Genomic DNA, 13,399 nt, shown 5'->3' on the forward strand with positions numbered 1-13,399 from the left:
GACGTGTGCTCTTCCGATCTTGAGTAAGCGTTTCTTATGTTTTTGCTAAGACATTCGAGTTAATTCCTCTAAATTGTGGTATGCACCATTTAAAAAATATTTATTATACTTTAACAGTTAAAAAATAGAATATAATCTTTGGTATTATAAACGTTAATACTTGAACTTAATTTAAAAAAAAACTTTGTTCATTTATTTGTACCAGTTTATTTTTATGACTTATTTAAATATAAAAGCACACTAATAGGGACAGGCACACTAATAGGGACACTTACCCTACGTATATCATTCACCGGGAGCGTTATATCGAGAAACAGCTATTGACAGAGAGATGTTTGCCGTCTGTAATTGGCTGCGTTCAGCAGAAAAAGCGGCTTTGCAACTGTTGAAAATTTCTTTAATGGGTTTATACATTTAGATCTGTGAAGAACTAAAGGCAAGAGCCAATCATGTTGAAGAATCTCACAACAGTTGCAAAGCTGTTTTCTCTGCTGAACGCAGCCATTGTTCGAAATTGCTGTAGATAGTGATCAATAATACAACTAATGTGCTGATGTTAATGCTCTATTATATAAGTCTTATTTCTCACAGAAATCCTCGTTATTGGCAATATGATTTATATAGATTGGTTCCACAAAAAAACGTTCTCTGGGAAACTTCGTTCTTATTATTCGAAGCATTCACTGTGCCATAAAATAGGGATTATATTTAACTTGGTTGATAGGGCTTTTATGCTTTCCCAGCCTATGGTCCAACAAAAGAATTTGGAACTTGTTATAAATCTTGCTCCAATACACTCACACATTTTCTCATCCGCTCACTCATGCGCATTACATTCATACACTCACACATTTTCTCACCCGCTCGCTCATGCGCATTACAGAGTCACTGACTTGAGTAGTCTATGCTCACACATGTAACAAGCAACACAAAATAAATATAATCGGTTTATGTTAAAGTAACTGCTCGCCTTTCACTGAGTTCAATATCAGTTCCAGCTACGCAATCACTTCAAATCTCTTACTAGAGAATGAATATCCGTTGGATTTGATATTTAATAAGATGAATATTGTGTTAAAAAAACTAATAGACGCAAAATTAAAATCCATCATGAAAAATGAATCAGAGGAACAAAATGACACAGTGGAGGTGTTGAATGACGATAGAAGGTTCTTAGTAATCCCATATATAAAAGATATTTCAGAGACTTTTGCGTCTGTTATTGATAAGACTGATTTTTTAATAGGATATAGATGCTTAAATAGGGCCGATATGTTCGTCAGGACTCACAAAAATAGGAATGCAATTATGACAAGTAACAACGTTATTTACAAAATCTTCTGTAATAATTGCGAAGCATCTTATGTGGGTCAAACAAAAAGACAGCTCAGTACCCGGCTAAAGGAACATAAGAATAACATTAAGTTAGATCACATGAAGCATTCTGTAATTACGTAGAACATATGCTTGAATCTGGACATTCTTTTAATTGGGACAAAGTAAGAGTTTTAGATACCGAATACAATTATTATAAAAGACTCATATCCGAGATGTTACACATAAAAGAACAAAAGCATGGATTAAATTCAGTAAAAGACTTAAAGAAAGATGCTTGATAGTTCCTACTTTATTCTTGACGAACTAATCGACAACTAAAGATACCGTGAAGTAAACAGAATTTGCCCGTATCACTTGCTAATAATAAAAAAAAACTCAAACAATACAGTATCGATGTATTGATATGTGTCTCCTGTTTTGACGCACAGTCGTCTTAAATGTCTCGACGAGTAGACATATCTATACCTTTCTCTATAATGATTTGACCTTTGTACTGTCGTACCATCAAATCTACCGAGGATTTCTGTCAGTAATAAGACATAATAGAGCATTAACATCGGCACATTAGTTGTATTATCGGTCACTATCTACAGCAATTTCGAACAATTACAGACGACAAACATCTCTCTGTTTCTCGATATAACGCTCCCGGTGAATGATATACGTACGCATTTTTAAACGAAACCAAGAATATTCGACGTAAAAATTGATTTCGGATCACAAATAACGGCCAAGCGGGTCAACCCACGGTTCCGAGAATGTTTCATTCAGAGAAGGTACAATATGCGCCGTATTGTATGCAAACGAATAATTGCGAGTTTAATATGCGACAAACACAGCGTTCATTATTTTAGGCTTTCTACTTTTTATTATTGACTAAATTGCTTCTATGAATTTTTATTAATTTATTGAAATGTTTAATTTGATTTATTGATGGTTTTTATTAATTTATTTATATGTTAATTTATACCAACTGAGGAAGACTCCGTGCAATCGAAACGGGCATTAAATTTTCTAAATATTTATAATACTTTGTCATAATGATTTCATGTCACGTCACACCTTGCTCATTCCTTGACCGAGTCTAAATTACTTACTTAAAAAGTTATTATTACTTGCATAATAAATACTTTTTTCTGGCAAAAAAATATTTTTAGTTCAATAGTATAAGAAATTACTCTATAAAGTTCAAAAGGATTGATAGTTTCCTAAAAAAAATTCCAGAAAATCACCTAATTTTTCAGCGTGCTACATCAAATTCCCCTCTTAATCTTCATCGTTATTATCCTCAATAACAGAAATGATATTCTGCTGAAACATTTCACTGAGGATCTCAGCTGATTTAAAGATCTTTGACAGATATCTGGCATGAGTTAGATATATAGTAAACTATTGCAGCAACGTGTGAACAGCAGCCAACAGTTCTACTTCCATTTACACAATCACATGCATATTGTAATAATCCAGAAATTCCAACACTATTGTGTATTGTATACGTTAAAGAACAGTCTAATGTACTGAAATTACAAGTTCCATCTCGTCATATTAATCGCAAATGTACAGATGCTTCTTAAAATATAAACCCAATCCAAAAATGGAAGTAGAACTGTTGGTTGCTGTTTACACGTTGCTGCAATAGTTTACTATCTAGCTCATGCCAGATATCTGTCAAACATCTTTAAACCAACTAAGATCTTCAGTGAAATGTTTCAGCAAAATAGTATCATTCCTGTTAATGAGGATGATATCGACGAATATTAAGGCAATCAAACGAAAAGGAACTCAATAAACAAGCACCAAGTTGTCTTCAAAAGTGAATTTTCTTTTTGCTTCTTCTAAAGCTAGACTCTGTCTTAAATTTTGGCTAGTTGAAATTGATTCTGGATGAGTTGTAAATAACAAGAGCAAGACAATGCTCGTTACACAATACACGACACGCTTAAACTTTAAAACTCCCCTTTTTTTAACTATGATACACCCTTCCGATTGTTTTGAAAATTAAATATGTTGTATTAGATAAGTCAAAATTTTTTTTAGTAAAAAATGGTCGTAGTGGCTCAAGTACATCCAATAAAAAAAAATTCGAAAATATTAAAAAAATTTTTTTCAACTAGTGTTTTTTGAAAAAAAATTTTCATAATTTTGTTGAAACATCGCACCAAAACCCTTAACATATATTTTTTTCGTCAAAATCGGTTCATCCGTTAAAGAGAAAATTCATTTTATTGCTTTTCAATTTTATCCCCATAACTTCCATAAAACTTTGTTTCGAATATAATCTTTTCCGAAATTCATTCTTACATCACTGCCAACTTATAGTAAAAATCTCGATCGAATTCGTGCGGGGGCAGCACACATACTTATCTTACTATGCCCTTTATTAACATTGTTTATTAACATTGGTGTAAAGAAAAACACACCTATGTTCAAATGAGCATAACTTTGCAAAAAAGAAATCGTAAAGACCTGAACGACCTCGCGTTTTTCTCAAAAATCCCTTTCAAACAAGCCTTCACTCGACCCCATATGCCATTTAAAATTTTCAACCTCCCTCCGCTCTCGCCTTTCCTAGAGGATTGGATGTTTTCAAGGTTAAATGATAGATTTCATGATGCCAATGTAACCCTATAAATTTCAATCCAATATCTCGAATCATTCAAAAATTATTTAGATGGCCTGTTTTAAGTGCCATTCTATATAAACTAGTATATAACGTGAACTGTGAACTTTCAGTTGGCACTAACAAGAGATGGCACAATCTGTAAAATACGGAATGAGATGAGCCATCGAAAGGGGGGAGTGTACAAACACGGTAAAAGGGTTTCCGTGAATGGGCCTTAGTTCCTGACAAAATTGCAAATAAAGTTGAACGTCCGATCAGCTCTGTGCGGTAAGTATTCGAATTGTGCGTCGGTAAGCAGGAAAGCGGCGTAGCTGAACAGACTGAGGCATCCTCCTCTTTTTAATGCGGCCAACGAGACTTCAATGCGAATTCGAATCCTCGCAGTGTCAATTTTTTTAAAAACAAACGTTATATTTTCTATAATAATTAATCTTCTATAATAATTAATCTTCTATAATAATAATTTTCTATAATAATAATCAAGGCCCATTCACCGAAACCCTTTTACCGTGTTTGAACATCCCCCCCTCCCCCCCTATTCGAATGGGCTATGATTCATTCCGTATTTTACAGGTTTAAATAAAAATACTAAACATATACTTTATTATGTACTTTATAAAATATAATCATATTATATTTTATTATATGTCAAATAATAATGTGCAAGAGAATTAAAGGACTCCGCGTACTAATTTTCTTTATATGGAAAATTAAAGCGACGCTGGCAGGTCGGCCGAATTTGCACGAGATCGATAAAAGACTTTTCAATGTCAGTGGTCTTTAAATAAACATTTTACAATATCGTTCTGTCTCACTTAAACACGTACATTATCTTTATTTAACATATTGAAGCGCCATCTTTTGCAAAATCCGGTATTTAATGCTAGACGCAATTTTTGTTCTGTTTATCATTCTGTATCTTAGCTAAGCATACAAATTATCAATTATAAATTGCAGTTGAATGGATATCTTTTTTTCTACGCTTTCAATCGTAGCTCAAAAGGCTTTGTATTATTTGTTCATATAATCTGTGGTGTGAGACGTAAGCATTTTATACATATAGGTATGAGCTACAGAATTTGTACACTAATGAAATATTTATGTCAGGTGACAGCTGTATAACACAAAAAAATATAATTTTTTTCTGATTTTACTACAAATTCGTCCGTCTCATACCACAATTTTATGTCTATCATGTTTTATGTCTATCATTTTATTTCAATCCTGTGAAATGATTTTCAATTTCGTTTAGTCAATTCGGAGAAATTTACTCAACTGCATTGGTAATTCCAACCTTCCAGCATCGCCTAATGCCGGTAAAATGAGTTATTTTTCATACATAATATAACTCAAAACGTAATAAACGTTCTGGAAATCTTTCAAAATATCTTATTCAATCCCATCATTTTTCAATTAATTTATAAAAAAGTAATTCTGATAAAAAAAAAATCATTTTAATGTTTCTGTACTTGCGGACAATGTCAAGAACAGGAGCATTAAAATAATTTTATATTAACTGTTCTCTTTCAAATTATATGAAAAATGGTACGATTTTATGAGACACATTTCGAAAAATTTCTAAAACATAAAAATTTAGAAACAAAAGAAAACAGAGGTGAACAAAACGATCAAGAGATGTTAGAATATAATCACATCGTATAATTTAACAATATTAAAACAGGACGTTTAGACGTGATTAAATCTGCTTCAGTTGCAAATACAAAGGACCCCCCGCACACATCTTATGGAAATGAGGTCCCGATCAAATTGGCTGAAATTTTAATATGATGTAGATTTTGATTCACTGATCAAAAGTCTCAATGGTCACCAGACCAAATAATCAATACTTTTGGAATTACAATGGCTCAAATATCCAAAATTGACCTTCATCGTCAGACTGTATGATGTGATGGTGGATAATAACCACCGAGAAAATACCCTTTAATTAATCGCTAGCATGTAATTATTTGAATATATTAGAACATAACAATCAAATATTAAGTCATAGTTATACGTTGTAACGTGACGTTTTTTCAACCGTCCATCACAAGGATCGTAACACCCGACCGAAGGAGCACGGTCCGGATCCCGTGTTCTCTCCAATTTAGGAAGGCGAGCATATCCGCGCGCATACGTTTTTTATATCGTATTTTATCGCGTTTTACTTGAAATTTTCTTGATTCAAGCGTAGCGACAGGTAGAGATCGGTGGTTAAAAGATCCACCGCGTGTAAGTTCTTCGTCTCCACCGATCGGCAAGAGGAAAAAGACGCTGTCATTGGAGGAGCCTGTCACCGGGGAAAATGTAGAACACGCAGCGGCATAATTCTTAAATTAAAATTCGATAATTAAGCCCTTTCTTAAAACCTTTTACTGCTGCCAGAATTTTACAGCGCAGAATTATGAGAAGCAAGCGGTTGCCGGAACACACCCGCCTTCCCGATTCGCAGAGGACAAAATTGAAAAAATTGGCTGTGAGATCGAGGAAGATAAGGATGCCAAGAGGAATGGATGTCGAAGCGAAAGAGCGCTGCTTATATAGGAGCGATCATTCAACGCCAAGGATAACTTGAAAGGCTTCGTGGGCTATGGATCTGGAAAATCGGCGAAAGTTCAAAGCTCGCGCCACTGATCGCGAGATACTCAGCCGCCCGCGACGCACACGATACACGGACGTCGCGTTAGGACTAGAGCCAATCGGCATAAAATATCGATCGATCCGCGTGGGTATATAATTTGTGGTGCGTGTACTAAATCCACTTTTCAAGACTGTTAGGGCTTTATTCTCGAAAAATTTCGCATATGAAAATACGGAAATGTACTTTCGAATGCGTAATTTTATAAATAATTTATAATATAATATCTATATATTGTATTGAAAATTGTCAGCAGAAAAAAGATGCATTTAACTATCATATTGCCGCGTACATTGTAATTTTGAGACATTACTAGTATATAACAGGCGCGTGCTTCGCGCGCGCTGCGTATTAGCTCAACTCAGGGAAATCGTAATCATCGACTATGAAACCTTTTTCAAAAAATTCCCGTAGCCCAAATTGCGAAAGTCGAATTCATCAACCCTGGATACCTGTTGAGCGAAATTCCCGTAAATCAACTTGAGAAAGTTCAAATTTATACACTATAGAAAATATTGCAAAAAATTCACGTAGCGCAATTTGGGGAAGTCGATTTTAAATACCTGGTGCAACGACAAATTGAATTCGCAAATTTAAAATTTATTTAAAAAAAGAAACCAAATCCTTGATCCTTAAAAAAAATCTAAAAGAAGTCAAAATGTTTAATTTTGAAAAAAAAAATTTTTTCAGAAAAAAATGACGTTTTGATCGACCATGTTGAATTGGCCATTTTAAAATAAAATCACGATTTTTAAAAAAATAGCCACAAAATTCATTTTTAAGATGAGTCGAGAAAGAAGTCGATATCTTTATTTTTCTGGAAGATATGAATTTTTAAACACTGGGGAAAAGAGGCTTCAACGCAGGTAAGATGACAATTAGGATAGGATTATTGTATATTCGAAGATTTCTTCCAAAACAATCGATAAAATTTTTTCTTATAGTTTCGACGATATTCGTTTCAAAAGAAAAAAAAATTGATTTTTTATAAGGAGTGTTTTATCCCTTTGAAGTATATTTAAGCAGGTATACAAAAATATGTGTTCCTTATTTTTGTCTAGAAAACAACATATTTGAAGTTCATCAAAATCGGAGGAAGATATATCGATTGATTCTCTTTTTAGTTAAGTCAAAACGTCCCGTTTTAATATTGTCAAATGAAATGGTATATAATGATATAATGTTCTAAGCTCTTGTTCGTTTTATTGATCTCTATTTCCTTTCATTTCTAAATACAAGCCAATATACAATTTTTGCTTTATTAAACCTTTACTAAAATTGTACAGAGTACAAATATATCTTTGATATATTACAGCTCAAAAATTATTCATTCTTCAGCTTTATTATGTATAACATATTTGATGATTTGAGCACCATTATAAGCTATAGCATGTGAAAAGCAACTCATTTTACCAGCACGCAATTTTTCATATAATTAATGAAGGATCGTTTGTATATATGTATGGGTCATTCCACATGAAAATAGATACCTCAAATCCTGAAGAGTTTTTAACCTATCATCTTCTATAAAGATTTAAAATATAGATATCAATATAGACTTTTGAATCCCGTGTTACTCGTTCCGGAATTCAAAATAGTTGATTCAAGATAGCCCCAAAGCAGTAGAATTATAAAAAAATATGCATAATCTATCACAAGCATCGTAATAATATACATTGACAAAGATGCAGGATTTTTCTTAAGTTTATTATTATTTGGTTTATTATTTGATCGATATATTGCATCCTTAAAAATCAAAATAAAAGATTCACTATGATGAATATCATGAGTACTTAATTATCTGCAGAACAGAATGATCACGAATAGAAAATAAAAAATTTATTATGAACGCATAATTTCGGAAAACAATAGTAAATAATTCTAAATTTTTAGTACTTTATCATGACATCCAATATAGAGAACAAAAGCAGATAAAATCTATAAAAAATGACAAAAATGACAAAAATTGTAAGAAAAACAGTTCATAACATTGATCAACTTTCGGAAATCATCCTAATGTTCTAATGTTCAAAAGTGTTAATGTTGAAATCCTTTCAATAGCAAGAACGTAAATAGCTATTCCGAATATCCTTACAAATCAAGTTTTAATAAGTGATCAGGATAGTTGCATCAAATTTCGCCATTTTTATTGCCATTTTGAATATTGGAACATGAATAAAGAAAAATTTTGTAGCATCAGTATACATTGCTGTTTTTTGATGGATTATTTTTTAACAATTTTATTGCTTTTAAACATTATATATTATTGAATCAATTATTTTATATTTTGAAATAACCCACATAGCATTCCGAAATCTATATTGATACCTATATTTCGAGCTATTAGAAGATGGAAAGTTAAAAATTCTTTTGGACTTGAGTTACCTGTTTTTACGTGGAATGATCCATATACTTGAAATAATTTTCTTGTGATATTAAAGTACAAATTTTAAATACAATACAATATTTCTTTCATAATAATCTTATCATATATTTAAAATAAAGATTTAAAAAGCTATTGTATTTATTATTATAACTTTTAATTAAAATTATCAATATAATATTATCAATCATAAATCATTATTCGGAATAATTATCTTGTTTTCCTACTATCTCAATGTGCTATTGCATTATACTTTCTCACAACTCCGCTATGCAATAAAAGCATTTATAAAGAGAGTTAAAAAGTAGATAATTGTCCACAATGGAGTAAATAACAGAAAAAATATAGATTGAGATATAGTGCTATTTTCTAACAACATATAAATATTAAAGAATACTACACACAAGCTGTACAATCATAATTATTATATAATTATAGAAAAGAAAAAAATAAATTATATTATTCTTTCAACTACGTCATACCTGGTCGCTGCATAACAGTACTAAGGCCACTCCTTCTTCTTCTATCGCTATTTCCACTATTACTACCACTGTTGTTATTATTTCCATCTCCAGTCGCAGTATTGACAGCAACATTTAATGACTGAGCACATTGTACTAATCCTGAACTACCACTCTGTAACTATTTACGTTTTTATTAAAAAATTTGAATTTGTATGTTAATGCACAATACTTTATATAACATAATTTTTGATAATAGTAGACAGAAAATAGTACAAAATAGTATATATGTATAGACATATAATATATATATATATATATATATATATATATATATTCTAAAATAATCACATGCAAAGACCAAAATATTCTTGGTATCAAATGAAGCAGCTATTTGTTTATCAAAATTCCATTCAAATAATAGTTTTTAAATAAAAGTTATTTAAAATTGTCTGAATTGTATGAGTTAAGAGCATATATCGTGAAATCATAAAGTATAACGCAAATATGAATAAGACTTCTTTTTATACCTTATTAAAAATTACATAACTATGATTACAGAACTATGATGATATTTAGGTTACATAACTATGTAATCTAAATTTATCGCTATTTGGAATAAAGAACTTATTTGTTACAAAATAATGGTTTTAGCAATGTACTAAAAAAATTACTTAAAATAAAATAATATCTTTAAACAATACGTACATAATTTTGATTAAAGTGTTGTTCCAATATTTTAAAAATATTTGTGGTTTAAAAAAAAACTAATGAAATATTATTTATAACAAACGTTTGAAATACCTTGCATTTCGACACAAACATTTGTTGTATAATATTTAATGTAGATTCAAAAATCAGATAATTTTGACATACAACTGGACTAACTCAATTAATTTAAGAATTAGAGAAAACTGTGTTGAGATAGTATCTCGTTTAACAGTAAGCCTATTGTTATAAGATGATTCTACATCAATCTACAAATGTTAAAATGGATATAATAGTAATTTTCAAATATTCAAGAAGTTTTCTGTTAAAAATGTAACATAAATATCTTTCCTTAATCTATTTGTAAGAATGTATAATCCAATAAATTTATCACCTATTACTCCGGTCCAAATATTTAATTTCTATCAAACTTGACAACTTTAGTTTCGAAAAAAAAAAGAATTTCTTCTACTCAATAATACATATTATGTGTATTAAAAAGTTTTTCATATACATGGTGTTCCCGGGTTAAACGGCCAAACTTAAAATATAAATTCAGGATAGGAAAACAAACAAAAATTTTCCTCTGGACATATGCTCGCAAACGCTTCTTTCAAGAAATATTAACTTATAAAGTTACTGTAGAACTGTAATAAATAAATAATGTTGAAATAAGGTACATCCTCTTTATTGCTTTATAATCAAAATTAGTTATTACATTAAATGTTTTGTTCAAAATGATGGCCTCCAGTCCGGAGACAAGCATTGCACCTATCAATGACAGAACGTGTGGCTGATTGACATTGTGCGTCCGTAATTTCTTCGCACGCTTGCTCAATTCTTTGTTTTAATGATTGAAGGTCATTAACAGTCATTTCCCTATATTTTTTGCTTCAGAGTACCCCATACAAAAAAATGTAGTGGTGTTAAAGCTTCAACTTCATAAGTAAATATCTCTTGAAAGAAGCATTTGCGAGCATACATCCAGAGGAAAATTTTTGTTTGTTTTCATGTCCTGAATTTATATTTTAAGTTTGACCGTTTAACCCGGGAACACCCTGTATAAGTAAAGACTTATAGATAAATAAAATTCAAGCATAACATAATAGAATAATATATTTTGCGCCATGTGTGACTCGTATGTAACTTAATATTAAACAATTTTATAGTCGTTTAGAAATAATCATTTGAATGAGTTTGATAAATAAAAAGTATACCTCGTTTACTGCCTTGTTTAATACCAAGAATTTCCTGATGCATTTTGCATATAATTTTAGAATACTTTAGAAAGAAAATTTTTATATTTTAAGACCGGCAAATATTCGGTATTATTTGCTTGAACTGAAAATGTGAAAGATTCATATATAAATATTATTAAGCATCAAGCTCTGTTTTGATCATGTTGAGGTTTTCTCATTTTAATTGTTTGAACATTCTATGGTCGATTCTTATTAATGTTTATATTCTTATTAATGTTTATATTTCTCTATATATTTATTTTTATTTACATTAAATTTATCTATTCTGTTAAAATATAATAATAAAGTTATACAACTCAATAAAATACAAAAAATAAATTACTGAAAAATTTAACTCCAGTTTATTTAAAAGAAATTAAAAATTAAACTAACTTCAAGAGCGCTTTTTCGCGGTCATGGCTGGATCTTAGATGCCTAATAAATTCTATATAAATTTTTCTGAACTCCATGTACAGCCGTTAAACTGCGCGCCGATTAAATGTTCGGACTTGAAACGCAATTATTAGCTGAGGCTGGAATAGAAATCTCATGTTGACCTTCCTAATCAATCGATGTTTATAAGCATCTTAAAATACTTAAAACAACTTATTGCGAAAAATATTACCTCAGCCAGGATATTTTTCGCAATAAGTTCTTTTCAGTATTTTAAGATGTTTATAAGCATCGATTAATTAGGAAGATCAATATGATATTTCTATTCCAGCCTCAGCTAATAATTGTGTTTCAAGTCTGAACATTTAATCGGCGCGCAGTTTAACGGCTGTACATGGAGTTCGAAAAAATTCATATAGAATTTAATAGATATCTAAGATCCAGCTGTGACCGCGAAAAGGCGCTCTCGAAGTTAGTTGTGTTATTTACATAGGCGGTCTTATTCAAATTATAATTATTATTTAAAAATTAAAAATATATTATTTAAAATTTAACACTTAGTTGCAATTTTATTTAATTATCCTTTATATATATATATTTTTTTTCATTATTTATATTAACTGAATTATATTTGAAAATATATTCTATAATATTTACTTACTGGTTGTAATTGTTCCCTGCTACCAGGTTGACTCCAGCCACTCTCTTCATCATTGCTAGAGTTACTACTGTGTTGTTGATGAAATATATGAAGATTTGCTCCACCATCTGAAGCTCTTCTACCAAAACTTCCGGCTGTAAAAATATACAGTATACAGTAAACTAATAACATATTAATGTTAATTATGTGTAAATAAATCAAAATTAAACTATAAAGTTAATTTCTGCAATAAAATTAAATTAATGTTAATATATAAAATTTATATGATATATAACAATTATTTATTAATAAATATATGTAGAAACAAATATACATGTATTGTACAAATGTACAAGCCCAAAGAAAGAGAGATGGAAACAGTAAAACAAATTAAAAGATAAAATAAAAAAAAGAAAATAGAGAGAGGAAAACAAGAAAACAGAAACCAGGAAAAGGAAAGCATTACAACTTATAGTATTTATTTTGAATGTAATTCAAACTCATTTTTGTATTAATAAATTTACTTCATTATATATAAAAGAACAATAACATAAGATCAAATGTAAAAAATTTACAACATATTTTACATTTTATATCCGAATAAGACAAAACGTAAAATATGACAAAATATACATATATCTTTTTCATCTTAATATATTTAGATGTCAAATAAATTCAATTTATATAAAATATTTTTTACACAATTTCATTTTAAAATCCCTTTCTTTCTCCTTCGCTTTCTCTCTCTACATGCACGTTACATGTATTACTGCACATTATGTATACATTTCTGCTCATCTTCTTGTATGAAAAATGTATATTAAATATAAGTTGAATTATTTATTACATCCTTTTAATTTTCATTGTTATCTTTTTAATTATAATCGACAATTTACTAAAAAATATTTTTTATCAAAATCCCTTGAATTACTCTACATAATATACAAATAATTTTGCAAATTTTAATTAAAGTATTTTAA

At 30.1% G+C, this 13,399-nt stretch overlaps 1 protein-coding gene across 1 annotated transcript in view; it reads right to left on the reverse strand.

Moving 5' to 3' along the window:
* The window catches only part of LOC105456985, a gene marked incomplete at both ends in the record, with an annotated part of 28,915 nt that extends 16,341 nt beyond the window's left edge, over positions 1-12,574 (reverse strand). The window contains 2 exons of the mRNA XM_011701371.1: positions 9,462-9,621; positions 12,441-12,574. Of these exons, the coding sequence (XP_011699673.1) occupies positions 9,462-9,621; positions 12,441-12,574 (294 nt within the window). The remainder of the gene's footprint in view (positions 1-9,461; positions 9,622-12,440) is intronic.
* Between the last annotated feature and the right edge of the window lie 825 nt (positions 12,575-13,399).

The sequence above is a fragment of the Wasmannia auropunctata genome, unplaced genomic scaffold, assembly GCF_000956235.1.
Source record: "Wasmannia auropunctata unplaced genomic scaffold, wasmannia.A_1.0 LD335439.1, whole genome shotgun sequence".
In the NCBI taxonomy this organism is placed as follows: Eukaryota; Metazoa; Arthropoda; class Insecta; order Hymenoptera; family Formicidae; genus Wasmannia; species Wasmannia auropunctata.